The sequence below is a fragment of the Misgurnus anguillicaudatus genome, chromosome 9 (assembly GCF_027580225.2).
Source record: "Misgurnus anguillicaudatus chromosome 9, ASM2758022v2, whole genome shotgun sequence".
Classification (NCBI taxonomy): domain Eukaryota; kingdom Metazoa; phylum Chordata; class Actinopteri; order Cypriniformes; family Cobitidae; genus Misgurnus; species Misgurnus anguillicaudatus.
This window is the reverse complement of record NC_073345.2, coordinates 16225194-16241342: the sequence shown is the minus strand read 5'-3', so window position 1 is coordinate 16241342 and position 16149 is coordinate 16225194. Positions and strand designations below refer to the sequence as shown.

General features: G+C 38.0%; 2 protein-coding genes across 2 annotated transcripts; one reads left to right on the top strand and one right to left on the bottom strand.

Annotated features, from left to right (window-relative positions):
* Positions 1 to 544: 544 nt before the first annotated feature.
* slc23a1 (solute carrier family 23 member 1) lies at positions 545 to 9961 on the top strand. The gene is made up of 14 exons (XM_055179447.2): positions 545 to 988; positions 3490 to 3645; positions 3789 to 3946; positions 4026 to 4114; positions 4434 to 4501; positions 4586 to 4767; positions 5686 to 5806; positions 5926 to 6082; positions 6240 to 6387; positions 6918 to 7023; positions 7257 to 7386; positions 7779 to 7922; positions 9049 to 9144; positions 9234 to 9961. The coding sequence occupies exons 1-14, from the start codon at positions 956 to 958 to the stop codon at positions 9485 to 9487; spliced, it is 1842 nt and encodes a 613-aa protein (XP_055035422.2). The 5' UTR covers positions 545 to 955; the 3' UTR covers positions 9488 to 9961.
* LOC129423220 (uncharacterized) lies at positions 9704 to 16114 on the bottom strand. Its single transcript, XM_055179442.2, has 3 exons — positions 15304 to 16114; positions 15109 to 15166; positions 9704 to 14786 (listed from the first exon to the last, which is right to left on the bottom strand). The coding sequence occupies exon 3, from the start codon at positions 14601 to 14603 to the stop codon at positions 10998 to 11000; it is 3606 nt and encodes a 1201-aa protein (XP_055035417.2). The 5' UTR covers positions 14604 to 14786; positions 15109 to 15166; positions 15304 to 16114; the 3' UTR covers positions 9704 to 10997.
* Positions 16115 to 16149: the final 35 nt, after the last annotated feature.

Here is a 16149-nt window from a genome sequence, read left to right as displayed (position 1 = left end):
TAAGGGGTCCCCAGAAAATTTCAAAAGAACAAAAACTGTGAAGGTCTTTCTCAGTCAATAAATAATTTGCTATCTTTATAGTATCACACTAACTATTTATCTAACACAGTATACTTTTTTCTTTATACACACTATAGATATATTTTTAGGAGAGTGGTCTCTATCTAAAGGTTTATCATATCTGGGGGTCCCTGCTATATAAAGTTACCCTGTATACCCTGGATTTATCACATTAATTATGAATTGTGTTAGCTTTCTGTAAATGTTATTTTTGTTTGATAGTGACATAAATATTTTATTAAGTGCTCAGACTACTTAAAAATAATTAAACATCCATCCACACATTACAGAACTGCTCCACACAGATGATACTTCTTGTGTTTTATTTCATATGTTGATAAATACTTCCCTCTACTGACCAAACCAGTAAATGCAGTCACATCCGTCACATTTAGGTGTGGACCTTGTGAAGTCATGTGATTAATATGGGTGGGTCTAACAGTACAGTGGAAAATTCACACCTAAGTTCTGTACTCCTTTGATTATTCATGGATATACCTCCTTTGATTTTTGCTGTGTAACAGTTACAATATTGCATATTTGGCACTATGGCACTGAAGAATTACAAGTGGAGGAGGGGCACTTTTCAATTCATCAGCACTTTTTCACAAATAACTGAAGGGCTCTGAAGAATGACCTCACATGTTCTGGTTGCCATTCAAAGGAGCTTATTTGTGAATACATTGCATGTATTAACTGTTCTTTTGATGAGCACAGAAAGAGAGGAGTAAAGTCCAGGAGCATAGGGCAGATTATTAACCTGTCTAATCTGGTCCCTCTATTTCTCTCTATCTCTCCCATATAACCAGTGCTTTGTGTCCAGCCAGGTCTCAAGTCTATCTATGGGAGATAGCAGCACTGGCCCATCAGAGCCCCGCACATCATCCAAGGGCCAATGAATCACTCAGAAACTACAGAGGAGCTCAAGGTAAAATATCTTAAAATAAAATATGGTGCTTTTGTTCTGAATGAAATCACGTTGTAATTGTTTATTTCAAAGAAAATACCAAAAAATATGATCGGATAAAATCACTTTTGTCTACTCCATCACTGATCATTGCTGTTTTAAAGAACTGTCACTTTTTGTGTTATTTTTCTTGATAGATTTTGATATTAATGTTTTTGTCTCAGTCTCATATACAGTACTGTGCAAAAGTTTTAGGCCACCATGCTACCATTAGATTTGTTGTTTTTGCAATGTTGTAGTGATCATATATAATTATTTCTCAGTCTCTTTATTAGAATACAACCAGAAAATACAGGAAATGTGTATATGTTATTAAAAACTGTATAAAAGTATAAGCTGAAGTGTCAAGTATTTGGTAAACTCCCCTTCAACTTGAACATAAGCACAAAACTGCAGGATCTCTTAAACCTAAATGAAATTAAATCCTAATTTCTAATTTTAAAGAAATTAGTCTTTTTATTTCAGTCTCCAAAAACGCTCAAGATGTGTTTCGTGCCAAGAGAGGTCACACTTAATACTGACTGATGCCTGAAGACATTTAGTCCTGAAAATTGTTTTGTTTTTAATTTTGTGTACAAAATGTTTGTGTCTTTTTTGTATCTTAAAATAAATATGGATGGATATTAAAACTTTTTTAAAACAACAAAGCTGGTGATGGTGACCTAAGACTTTTGCACAGTACTGTATATGACCAATAAAAGACAAAGCATGTGAGTGATTACCGTTAATTACCGTTCATTACCGTTACTGTAAATAAAGGTCCTGATATGATATGCAAAGGTTTATTAATTATAGAATGATTATTTAAGAAAGTTGTTGGCTTGACAATCCATGGGTCTGAAAATTCCACATTGCACTTCTTTATCTGAAAAAAATAACACATTTACACTGTAAAAACAAAGTGAAAGCTGCCCTACTTAAAAAAACTTACTTCAGTTGGTAACACTTTAAAAAATTAAGTTTTATAAACTTACATTTTCTCAATTTAAGTGAAAAAGTTAAGGTGAAAAAAATGACTTTAATTTGTAAAATATTGACACATTTTTAAAGTAATCACTAAGCTTGTTATAGAAGAGATTTTCAAAATAATTAATAATAAATTATCTCTCAACATTGTTTTTATTCAGCAGTTAGTGATAAACATCACTTTAGCAAATTTAAAACATTTAGAAAAGTAAATGTTTAAAAAACTTACTTAGGTTGGTAACATTTTCTCATTTTAAGCAAAAAAGTTAAGGTGAAAAAACGTTTTGTTTTAAATATTTAAATTGATTAAAAAATGAAAAGGTTTTTCAAAATAATTATTAATAAATTGACAATTAAATTGTATCTGTCAACAATGTTTCATTCACAGAACAGTTTGTAATAAACATCCCTTTAGCATCTTGGGTATAAATTTAATACATTTAGAAAAGTAAATCTTTAATAGAAATTACTCATTTTAAACATGTGACCCTGAACCACAAAACCAGTCATAAGTAGCAGGAGTATATTTGTAACAATAGCCAAAAATACATTGTATGGGTTAAAATGATCTATCATTAAGTAAATATCATGTAAGTATCATTAATATAGTTTGTACATTTTGTACCTTAAATATATAAAAAAGTATTTATCATTAGTAATGTGTGTTGCTAAGGACTTCATTTGGACAACTTTAAAGGGGATTTTCTTAATATTTTAATTTTTTTGGAACTCTTAGATTCCAAATTGTAGTTGTATCTCAGCCAAATATTGTCTTATCCTCACATACCTTACATTAATGGAAAGCTTATTTATTCAAATGGTTGACCCTTATGACTGGTTTTATGGTCCAATGTCACATACACACTACATACATATTGTATCATTTAGAAAAAATTGGTTACAAAAGCTGTTACCCTTTAAATATGTCCTAATATGTACCATTTAGATACGTTTACATTACCAATATGTACACTCAAATATGCATAATCTTCATAACAGCTAAAGAGTGTTGTTAGTAAAAACATAATTTTACTTTTTAAACATTTTAAAAACTACCTTTATCAATAATATTCTCAACATTATGCCTGCCAGACCTGATGTAACAGCTCATGATGTTTATCCATGTTATTGCTTTTTTAACAGGTTTAACACCTAACCTGTCACGCTTATCTATGAAATGTCGACCATGCGAAAATTGAGGATGTTAGCAAACTAGAACCAGTTACAGCCTAACTTGACACTTTCAATCATTGTGAGATTTAAAAGAAATCGTTTAATTTGAAATATTAAAGATGTTGTAATAGATAGAGAAAAACTCAGTTTGATTCATTAAGACATGACATTATATACTTTTCTGCTTGGTTTGAAATATCAGTCCATTTGTTTTTTGAGGTATATGAGCAGTTTTATAAAAACAATCTTTTGTCAGAATGAACACACAAATGCGTTTACATTCATATAATAACTAAAATGTCTCTGTGTTTATTCTCCATTAGCTCCCACCTTCAAATAAGGTTGTGTTTGCAGAGACAGAGGAGATGCCCGCTGACAACAAGCCTGATGGGAGTCCGAATCAGACAGGGGGATTTGATATGATCTACAGGATTGAGGATGTCCCACCTTGGTATCTGTGTATTCTGCTTGGACTTCAGGTACTGGGGTGTTTTACCCATAAATGGTTCAAATAGGTTTAGGGGGGTTTTTCCATATGTGACCCAACTTTTTAAAGTGTACATTCTCATTTTTATGCCGTCTCATGTTCCCAAATGTGTAAAAACTGTATCTACATCTCCAGCACTACCTAACATGCTTCAGTGGAACAATCGCCGTTCCATTTCTATTGGCCGATGCCATGTGTGTGGGGCGGGACCAGTCCACGGTCAGCCAGTTAGTGGGCACCATCTTCACTTGTGTGGGCATCACTACTCTCATCCAGACCACATTTGGTGTCAGGTGGTGTTTCAGAACAAAAACATGTGGTTGGGATTAAAGTGTGCTCATGTGTTTAATCATTTTTATGTGTCATGTTCAGGTTGCCTCTGTTCCAGGCGAGTGCCTTTGCCTTTCTCGTCCCCGCTCAGGCAATTTTGAGGCTAGACAGATGGACCTGTCCCCCTGAGGGTATATATTGTTTCAAACAGTGTTGAGGGCCATGCATTTGTGTTAAAATAACATTTTTAATGTTGTGTTCTTTAAAATAAAAGTTAATATAAATATTTGTGAAGACATCATTTCTTTTAACAATTAACAATTATGACATATTAAACTAATCCCCAAAAAGTCTATCTAGGCACATGATATATATATTTTTTAAATAGCTTAAATGAAATACACATCCGTATTATTCATCAAAAATGGTCAATTGTGGATCTATCTACATTCCACATTGCAAAAGTCAATACTTTAGGTTAATGCTTAACACTGGTTTTGCTTTTCACAGAGGAGATTTACGGAGATTGGACGCTTCCTCTCAACACATCTCATATCTGGCACCCACGAATAAGAGAGGTGTGTACCTAACACTGTCTGAATAAAATGTATTTAACATCTTTATGCAATAGGCCCTCATTTGTGTGTATTGATGCTTCCCAGATTCAGGGTGCTATTATTGTGTCCAGCGTGGTTGAGGTGGTCATAGGATTGACTGGAATCCCTGGTGTCCTGCTCAATGCAATCGGGCCGCTGACCGTCACTCCTACCGTGTCCCTGATTGGCTTGTCTGTTTTCCAGACAGCAGGAGATCGAGCGGGCAGCCACTGGGGTCTCTCCATGCTGTTAGTCTCTTTAAATTATAAATGTTTTTAATGCATCCGGGTGATTCTCACGAAATCCAGACTTAGAAGGCGTCCAGCATCAGAATTTTTAAAAAGCCCTTGAAGACATTTTTTTTAGCACATATAAGGTCTGAACTTACTATAACCATTATTTTTAGAAGATTTAAAAAATATTTTCTATAGAATTATTTACATTTTTTAGATGATCATTATCAAAAATTATCATTACCGCAACATGATATTACATTAAATATATGCATTTACAAACTCATGTTCGGTAATGAGAACTAAAAATTTGTCTAGGCTCTATGACAAACAAAATTTACATTTTTATCTGGAGAGAAAAAATAAGAACTGCTAGCCTGGTAGCCATTTTGAGTGTCCCAGTCAATTATGTCCCTTCCAACAAATTTTTTTTGAAAATGTTTTTTTCATTGAGGGCTTAAACAATGATTGAAAATTGTTGCGGAGGATGAGAGAATTGGTCTTGGACACATTTATATTCCTTATTATTGTTTCTACATTTACCAATAATCACCAAATAGCACACGTTTCTTTACTGTAAATGTTTATAGTATAACATGCCTTGAAGCTTTTTATTTTTTAGATATTTTAATTATAAATATTGCCATGTCAAAGAACCAAAATCCAGTCATGGGCACGTTGCGGTAATGAAAATTTTCTTCTTAAATGTGGAAAAACAACAAAATTGGTTTGTATGATGTCATTTGAAATCATGTGCAAAATAGTACATGAAGAGATGTTTGTAATGTATGCTTCTTATTTTGATACTCTTACTTTGCATTAAATTTTTTATTAAAATGTTTCATGACAACCTCATAAGTCTAATTTCGCGAGAATCACCCATTCGTCTTTATACTTGAATGTGTAAAAATGTGTGTGTTTGTGTTTTCTCAGGTGCATCTTTCTCATTGTTTTGTTTGCTCAGTATCTGAGGAACTGGGCTTGTCCTTTACCAGCCTATACCAGACAGAAAGGCTGTCACTTTACACGAGTGCAGATCTTCAAAATGTTTCCAGTATGATCCAGTTTTCCACCTCGCAGTTGTCATACACATTTATAACTGATATAATAGTTTCAGTAGATATTTACATATATTACTTGAACAAAAGTAATTGCTGCTTTTGCTCTTAGTAGATCATCATGGCCATCATGGTGGTATGGTTGGTTTGCTATATTTTCACCCTGACAGATGTGCTGCCAAATGACCCGACTCGGTACGGCTACAAGGCCCGCACTGACTCCAGGGGTGATATTATGACCCAGGCGCCATGGTTTCGTTTCCCCTATCCGTGTAAGGACTCTCTCTGCTTCCCATAATGCACACCCATTATTTATAACTTAACTTCTGATTAGGCTATTGATTAGATGTTATGTCTGTAGATCATTAGCCAGAAATGTAGCAGTTGATCTCAGGTGGGATCAGGTACATGTGGTTATGTGTGCCGCAGGTCAATGGGGTTTACCTACAGTAACCGTGGCAGGGGTGCTCGGGATGTTCAGTGCAACTCTTGCTGGTATTGTCGAGTCTATTGGAGATTATTACGCATGTGCTCGCCTCTCCGGGGCTCCGCCTCCTCCTGTGCATGCTATTAATAGGTAAAAATTACCCTTTACTCTTTTTTTCCTTTCCTTAAAGGAAAACACAACCGTTTTTCAATATTTTACTATGTTCTTACCTCAACTTAGATGAATTAATACATACCTATCTTTTTCAATGCGTCACTTGAATGTGTTAGCATTTAGCCTAGCCCCATTTATTCCTATGGCTCCAAACAAAAGTTTTATTTTGTGCCACCACACTTATTCATGTAACTACACTTGTAACAGTCTTTAAATAAGGAAAACATGGAAGTGTTTGGTGGCTTCTAAATTCATCCCTGTTTGGATCCTAAGGAATGAATGGCGCTAGGCTAAATGCTAACACATTCACGATGCGCTGTACAAAGATTAAGTGTACGCATTGAAAAAAGATGGGTATGTATTAATTCATTTAAGTTGAGGTAATAAGATAGTAAAATATTGAAAAACTGTGGTGTTTTCCTTTAAATAAACATTATATGATGAATATTATATTAATATTAAGTGGTTTTAATTGGTGATATTTTTCTGATTGTTTGCTTTCCTAGAGGGATCTTTACAGAGGGCGTGTGCTGTATCATAGCAGGACTTCTGGGTACCGGAAATGGCTCAACCTCCTCCAGTCCTAACATAGGGGTGCTTGGTATCACAAAGGTGATGTAGTTGGAGCTTTTCCGGTCTGTATAATTTTAGTGTTAACTTTTTGAACCTATGTTAAAGCATTTTGTATACATAAAAGTGTCGTTTACGCCTTTATTGACTTGATATAACAGGTGGATACAGAATATCTATCCATTACACTGCTTTATATGGACATTTTGTGTTAGGTGACCAGCAGTGTTTTCAACAGTAATGTAAAAAATCTGGTGTTTTATGTATTCATTCAGGTGGGCAGTAGAAGGGTGATACAGTATGGGGCAGGCATCATGTTAATATTGGGAACTATTGGGAAGTTCACTGCACTCTTTGCCTCTTTGCCTGACCCTGTGCTCGGAGGGATGTTCTGCACTTTATTTGGTAAGCTTATTGAAGTCTTATATCATTGCTTATGTCAATTCAATTCAATTTGTTTATTTGTCGCATACAAGGTTATGCACAGGATACAACTTGCAGTGAAATGTAGGTCTGGTCAGCATCCTTAGACCGTGCAACTAATAAACATAATAAAAAAGACAGGTGATAATAAAACACGAAATAATAAAAATTCAAGTGTTTTTTAAGAGTTCAGGTGTTTTATTCCCCTCTTGTCCGCAAGGTGTCAGTGAAGAGCATATAAATTTATGCACACTTTTAGAATGAAGTCTACACCAATGATGCTGTATGGATGTCAGAAGTGTGTCTGGATATCATAAACATCTTTGTTTTTGGCGTGGACTGGTCAGTGTTTTAATACATCTGTTTGTGAGCAGGCATGATTACAGCCGTTGGATTGTCAAACCTCCAGAGTGTAGATCTGAACTCCTCCAGAAATCTTTTTGTTCTGGGTTTCTCCATGTTTTCCGGCCTTATGCTTCCCAATTATCTGGAGACTCACCCGGGCAGCATCCAAACAGGTAAATATGTTATTTGTGTACCATGTTTACTGATTTGTATTTCTCTACTCAAAATATCTGTCATTTTTACAGATCCTATAAAAAAAGCTAAATTGTAGCTTTGTGGAGCTTTTTAATATGCATTAACTTTAAAGCCATCTCTTAAAGATGCATTAAAATCACTTAAACGGACACTCAAATTTTTTTGAAAATATGCTCATTTTTCAGCTCCCCTAGAGATAAACATTTGATTCTTATCATTTTGGAATCCATTCAGCTGATCTCCGGGACTAGTGGTACCACTTTTAGCATAGCTTAGCACAATTCATTGAATCTGATTAGACCATTAGCACCACACTCAAAAATAACCAAAGAGTTTCAATATTTTTCTTATTTAAAACTTGACTCTTCTGTAGTTACATGGTGTACTAAGACCGGCAGAAAATTAAAAGTTGTGTTTTTCTAGGCATATATGTCTAGGAACTATACTCTCATTCTGGTGTAATAATCAAGGACTTTGCGGCTTTAACATGGCTGCACCAGGCATAGTGATATTACGCAGCGCCTGAAAATAGTCCCCTGCTATTGAAAGATACTAAGGGGACTATTTTTAGCTCATTGAGACAACTGCAGCCACGTTAAATAGGAAAAATATTGAAACTCTTTGGCCACTCCTGAGCGCGATGCCAACGGTCCAATCAGATTCAATGGATTATGCTAAGCTATGCTAAATTTGGTAACGGCAGACCCGGAGATCAGCTGAATGGACTCCAAAACTGCAAAAATCAAATGTTTAACTCCAGGGGAGCTGGAAAATTAGCATATTTTCCAAAAAAGTGAAGCCAAAAATATGGACTTCCTCTAACCATCAAACAACTACAGGCTTTCTCAAGTAAATATGTTCCTGTAGCTTAATGGTAGAGCATTGCATTAACATCACAAAAGGTTGTGGGATCAATCACATACTGACAATAAACACAGCTTTAATCCATTGTAAGTCGCTGTGGATAAAAGTGTCAGCCAAGTCCATATACAGTATGTAAATCAATAAGCTTTTTTATATATGCTCCTTATCGTTCAGTTTCTCTCTTTCATGCGAGTCTTAATTACATTACAATGAAACAGCTCTTTTGAATGATTTCAACAGGTGTGGCAGAGCTAGACCAAATCATCACAGTGCTCCTGACGACAGAGATGTTTGTAGGTGGATTTATAGCCTTTGTACTGGATAACACTATCCCAGGTATGCATCAGTCTCTAACACTGAACATTCAAACTCATTATGTCAAACAACTGATGTTTCACTGTATGTACGGTATATTTTGTGTATAGGCTCCAAAAAGGAGCGAGGTCTGATAGAATGGGCGGCTGAGAGCTCTGGAGCAGACACAGTGAAATCAGACACATATGACTTTCCGGTGGGGATGGGACTCGTCCGAAAGCTAGGCTGCCTGCGATACCTGCCCATCTGTCCCACTTTCCGGGGCTTTAAGCCATTACGCCGCAAGCACAATGAGGAGAAGGAGACAAAAACCGAAGGTGTGGTGACAGATGATCCAGATAAAATAGTCTGCACCAAAGTATAACTGTGTTTCATTAACTATTTGTTTTGTACGCCAGATTTGTTCGTTCAGTAGTTTATTTAAGATACAGAATAATAAAGATGCTCCATTACAGCATAAATTTGGATGGACAGTTTAAAGACTAAATACTTGATTCGTTTAACAGTAAACCAAATATGAAATTAATTGAAATTATAAAGCATTAGGGGGTTTACTGAAATAACAAAAAAAAAATGAAAGTCAGGTTTTTCAGTATTTATTACCTCTTGTGTACAAAATTCGCAAGTGATTGACACTAAACAAAAGACTAAAAATGAACTCACAAAACAAAAATCTTTAGAAATGTTCTGCTTCAGAAGATGGTGACAAATACGTGTTTTAAATAAACAAATCATAATGTATAAATACATGTTATCGTAACGTATAATGTTTATAAATACCAAGTGTACTATGTATGCCGTGAAAGCATTACAGATCATGTGGGATGTTCAGTGTTGACAAAGTTGTGTTTAAGTTATTTTGTATTAAACATAATTTTACATCAACTGTTTTGTGGAATCTTCAAAGCAATTCTGATTCATTCTTCACACTTTTAACAACAATTAGCAAAGCTTTGTTAAATCTGTGACCTGTAACCTAGTGGTTCCCAAACTGGGGGGTGCGAGATGGTGCCAGGGGGGCTCAGTTTTATAAAACATTATTTTACTATCATTTCTGTGTAATTAAACCACAGAAAAATAAGGGCCATGAAGGAATTCACCCTACATGGGCGGGGGGTTACATGCCGAAATGTTTGAGAACCACCGAGTGTATATATATATATATATATATATATATATATATATATATATATATATATACTCCATAATCCAGCCTGAATCTCAGATAACAGCTCTTGGTATTAAAGCAGACAGCTTGATGTCAGGAGAGAATAATATTACGCATTTGTAGCGCAGATTCATTTTAGAGCTAGTATATATATGTTTTTTGGATTCTCCTATTAAAAAAGTCACATGGGACACCAATACCCTATGTAAGCATGTCTACAAATAAACAAACCTCTGAAGTATTATCAGAAACTGGTTAACATGTAAGCCACAGTTTACAGAAAACAAAGCCATGGTTCCACTCAAATTGGCATTCAGTAAACATTTACATTACAGTTGTGACCTTTGTCATAGATGCTAAACCTGCTAAAGACCCTCAGGTCCCTCTGTGAGTCTCAATAGCCCATACCAGAGTTGCGCTGAGCCCTTTCTCCCTTTAAAGCCAGTGCTCTGTTTATATACGTGTTGCATGTGTGAATTCATATTCATCTAACAACATTTCAACAGATGTAATTAACCTCACCCATGTCAGTTGCAAGTCCAGAGGTAGCCTTCGCAAAGAAATGCAGTGCTAAGAAAATACGCTTGAGGCCAGGGTAGCAGATGGTCAACATGTTTCACTCATTCGGTAGCTTATAAACAGCTCTAATTCAGCACCTCAGAGGCGCTGAGTAATCTGATCCTTGAGCATTAGGTCCCATCAGGTTTCATGGTCCTGGTGGTTGGAGCACCTGAGGATGTGCTTGCACGAAAGGTAAGCAGTGTGTGGTGTACATGGGGGGGATGTGAACAGAAGCAAACGGTATCGGACAGGGTGAAGGCAGGACAGCGCTGTTTAGCGTCTGCTGTGGCAGTAGAACCTCGACATATTGACACGTTTGTGGATCAAAAAGCATCTTGCGCTGTGGCAACTGAGGCACGTCCACATAGAAGCAGCGTCCGGTTTCCGGGTCCACCAACAGTTGGCGTTGGTTTTGGCTTCCTCCTGCATCTGGACATAGCACCCCTGTACCTCCAAGCCTGGCTTCTGCAGGCAAGGGAGCAACAAAAACTGTGTTTTGTATGCCATCTGGAGAAGGTGTGTTAAGGATGGACTCTTCAGAATGATTGGTTGAGCCATCTGTTGGGGATTGCTGCATTTTTCCATCCTCGGAGAGGGATCTCGATAGAGAGATATTGCTATTAGATGCAGGTGGCTGGTTATAAAGAGGTGCTTGAAACAAAACAGGCCCTTGAACATATCCAATGTGAGGAGAGATTGTCTGGTAACCCAGTGGATTGGCATTGAAATAGCAGGGGTGTTGAACCATAGGTGTCGACGCAACTGTTAGGACGCAAGCAGACAGAGGCCCGGCTGAACTTTGTGACCTGGGAGGCACGCATTGGCCATCACTGATCATCCTGCTGTGGTATTGTTGTTCAGCGCTTACTGTAGGTGAATAATATTGCATTGGTACTGGGAAACTATGGAAAGCAGCCTGCCGGTCGTTGTCAGAGCTGTTGAACTCTTGTTTCATGGGCGCTTCAGTTGAACAATACTCTCCAGTTTGCGTTGTTAGATCTTTCCTGTTTGTTGGTTTTAAGTTTGTTTCGTTGCCTGCAATACCACCTTTACAAAAGCCAAATTGGCTATCCTGTATCCCTGGGGGCTTTGACATTGCACAGCTGTTTGCCTTGGTTACACTAGTTTGGCTGACCTTTGTAAATCCAACCGTATGACTTTTGTCATTTGATTCCACAGGAGGCATTAGTTTAGTTGAGCATCCTCTGGGTGTAAAGTGATGAAAGGCCAGATCTCTCATTTTGTCCAGTGGAATGGGGGGAGAGTCTTTCTGCACCAGGGGCTTTTCATCTTGTCTGTGTAGCTTTCCTTTATCTTCATTTTTAATGTTGGTTTGATTGTGATGAAAAGGAGTGCTACTATGAACTGATTCCACTGGGCCCTTAAAGGGCAAGTTGTATGTGTTCTTCACTAGGCTCCTCATGTCTCTTACTACATGCATAGGAGCCATGGCTTTCATTTTTCCCTGGCTTTGCACACCCGGACATGTAAACTGTCCTAGCAGCTTGACACTCTCCTGCCCCTCCCCAACAGCTCCTTCATCAACCAGGGGAACTGTTTCATTTGCCTCCAGATCAGAAATAAGGCAGGCAATATTTGTAGGACTGAGTGTACTTTCAATGCTGCCACCCTGATGGATTCTCTGGCCCATGTGGCATTCCTCAGGTGTAGTTTTCACAGATGCCTGTGCGCTGATAGGTACATTTGTTGCTGCACTCGAGGTCCACACTCTGCTCTTTGCTGAGTCACAGGATAACTTCGGTCCCGGGCTCAGGTTAGGGAGCCGCACCACCTCCTCTCTTGAGATCGGCTTCTCTGCTTTCTCATTCTCTGAAGGGACAGTTATTTCAGTGCCACTGCCTTGAATTTCAGACCTTTCAATTCCAATTAGCAGGGGGTTGAAGCTATGCTTGCTTAATGGCTTTGGTTGTGTTTTGGAGTTAGCAATGTCATGCCTTTGGATGGGGCTGCACTCCGTTTGGGCCTCAGTCTTCGGAGGGGCAGTCTGGGGAAGAGCACTTTGTTGTAATTTGGTAATTTCAGCATGTACATCCTTGGTCGCCAAATGCAAATCATTCGCATCGACCGAAGTATCAGCAATATCCATAGTGCGAAGATTTTGTTCATGTTGCATCTTTTTGGATAGGACACTTGTTATGATGCAGGAAGCCATTTTGGTTTTGCCTGACGTCTCATCCAGCGAAAACGACTTTTGTAGCTTCTGCTTTCGTTCAGCTTGTATTGACCTCTGATCGGTCGCGTGTGACTCCTGGTGAAATGCTTCTGGCATGCTATGTTGACGTTGAAATAAATCTCGGGTGCGCATAGGTGGGTTCGGAACCTGAAGGCTTTCATCGTTGTTTTCTCTGACAAGTGACTCAGCTACATCGCGTCTCTTCAGCTGGATTTGTCTTTTAGGAACAGTCTTTAATCCTCTTTTGATTTCTTCTGTGCTTTCCACCGCAACATCAATGCACTCAAAGCTGCTGGATTCTGAACAAGCAGATGTGTTTGAATACATCTGCATTTTGAAAGAGAGAATGTCATCTTTCCAGTTATTGTTGCTCCCATCACTAGACAGTTGATGTGAGGGCCTGCAGCAAGATCCGAAAACATGCAAGTAGTCAGGTTCAGTACAGGAAGATCTTACCTGGGCCAGGTTACCACTGGCCTCAGCAAGTTTTGTTCCCATGCTGGTATTGTGGCAAGGTTGCCACAAGGTGCTGCACTGTTTGTTAGAGACTGATCTGGACAGCCAGGCGCCTTTCGTGCTCTGCTTTTTCAAACTCCAAGTATCAGCAAGGTTCTGTAGCTGATGTTGTTGCCCGGGTGCGGAGATACACTCTGAATAGTGCGACGGGATTCTTGACTCCTGCTTGCTGCCTGTGAATGTTGAGATGCAGCTTCCAGACCCTTTTCTATTTCGAGACCTGAGTGACAGCTCAGCCTGCTCGTTTCTCGTACCCTGCCCCTCTCCCTCCGTTACCATATTACCCAGAATATGCCCACCTCTGAAAAAACAGGACTCGTTGGGTCTCTGCTGTTGTGTCGCGTGGCCCTCTTTTGGCTCTGTGCCTCCGTGCTCCGGTTTCCTACCCTTGCTATACTGATCTCTGTCAGGAGAAGGCAAAATAGTGTTTGAAGTCGATCCGTGTTGTGAATAGCTGAGCTCCTCAGCGGATCTAATGTTAGTGTGAAATATAGTCCCAGTGCCTCTAAAATAATCCTTGGGTCTAAGTGATAAATCTTTTTGGGAGAAATTAAATGAAGTGTCCAGCTTTTGTATGGCGTCTGCCTTCAAAGATTGCAAATCCGTATTTGTTGAAGTTATCGATGATAGTAAAGGTTTTGATTCTGATTCTAACAAATCCCTCTTCAATGATGAAGATTCATCTTGTTGACCTTGGGACACCTCTGGCAGCTCTGTTGTATCCAGGTCTTTTTGTGTTTTGTATTCTTGAGTGGTGTCTTTGATCAAGGACGTTGAAGTGATGCCTTCCATAGAGGTAGCACAATCCTGCGACTCAAGCGGCTCTATGCTTGTCCTATCATCTATATCTTCACTATACTCACTCAAAGAACAAAGGGCAGTGTAGTATGAACTGGCTGAGTCATCCATGATCTCATCGGCCTGCTCTAGGTCACTTTCCCCTTTATCTTTTTGTCTGTGATTCTGGCTGCCTTTTCTTTTGATTGATGGAGATGACGTAGTCATTTCTTCTAAAATGTCACTTGGAAAATGTCCTTCCATGTTGATGGTCTAATAAGCGTTGATGTAGTTACACTAGAAGTTTTTTCAGGAGTAGTGATGATAGGCCAGACCTCAATTACAAGTGCAGAAATTATAAGGTTTACAGAATGAGATGTCCAATGAGTGTTCGGCAATAAAACAGATTATACGTCCAACATGTAACTTCCTCTTCTGGTCTATAATCTAGGTGAAACAAGAATAAAAATGTATTTATTGAAACATTTACCATTTCAGAGAACATCCATGTACATGCAAAAACATACAAATACATTTTTTATATATATTATATAATACTGATAATATTTCTGAACACGTCATGTGTGCAATGCTTAAAATATGGATGTCATCAATTCAGTATTGATTTGAATCAAGCATTTGATTCAGTATGAAAGATATCCTGCTGTTTGTGTGGACTTAACAGTGTATGTCAAAGACAAATTGTGTGTTCCAGAAAGACAGCTGGTGCATTAAACTGTCCCACCCCCAATTGGAAAACCCCTCTCACCTGATCCAAGTCACCAACCTAAACAAACTTTCTCACTTTTGTTGAATTCCTGAGATGTCTGAATGAAAAATCAAAAGAAAATCGTTTAATTCATTTTATAAATCAACAGACAAGATATCTAAAATAAGAAATGAGGCCAATAGCCCTATTTAAAGATTATACTAACACGCTGACTGTTAAAGAAATGAATCAGACCTTATTTTTTGCCTGCAGGGGTCTGGATCAGGAAACGTGGTCCAGGCCTAGTCGTAGCTATGGTAATAGTGTGCCAGTTAGCATTGACACCAGGTGCTGGTACTGCTAGTACTGGAGTGTTTTCTTTTGGAATCTGACTAACATGGCCAATGAAGTCTCAGAGCCAGCTAAATATAGTTTCTCAGGCCCCTTAATACTATCAGCAGGGGAGATAGAGCTCATGTCCTGTGGGTACACTGTTGTAAATATAGCACCTTTTAATGGCCACTGCAAATAGAGTCGTCATGCTAGTGTGTGTCAGTCGACTGTAAAAATGAATCCTTTCATAGAAGATTTCACTGACTATACACAAAATTAATTTCAATGTGAAATATAACTGAGCTAACAACACTATGGGAGGAAGCTCTCAAACTTAAGGGTATGCATGTCGTCTTTAAAATGTGTGCAGGCCATGACAGTTATGGCATTTGAGCCACTTGGTCTTGGCTGTGCATGATGATTTAATGAGATGATATAATGGGCAGTGTGGAAATAAGACTACTTTGTTTCACACCCATGGCATTTCAAAAGTTTCCCTTGTGCATAGTAGCACATATATCAAACCTGAGGGGATCGCCAGCACTGTAGTGTTAAGTTGTGAGAAGTGGCATAGCATTACAGAGAGTTAAGAGCAGCAGCCTAACATCACTTCTATATTAGCATTCACTGTTACTAGGATTTTATTTACTTTAGCACCGTCTTTTTTTGACTTAATGGTTGTTGGTACTAAGGTCCACCATTGCAGTAGATGACAACCTTTTGAACAATATGAATATGAAAAGATGTAGCACATTTTAATGTTTTTGC

Excerpts from the sequence above, each read along its gene's own strand:
- LOC129423220 (XM_055179442.2), bottom strand. The coding sequence starts at position 14,603 with ATGGAAGGACATTTTCCAAGTGACATTTTAGAAGAAATGACTACGTCA.
- slc23a1 (XM_055179447.2), top strand. The coding sequence starts at position 956 with ATGAATCACTCAGAAACTACAGAGGAGCTCAAG. Across the intron at positions 5,807-5,925 it reads AGATCTTCAAAATGTTTCCA|ATCATCATGGCCATCATGGT; the intron begins GTATGATCCAGT and ends TGCTCTTAGTAG. Across the intron at positions 7,387-7,778 it reads GATGTTCTGCACTTTATTTG|GCATGATTACAGCCGTTGGA; the intron begins GTAAGCTTATTG and ends GTTTGTGAGCAG.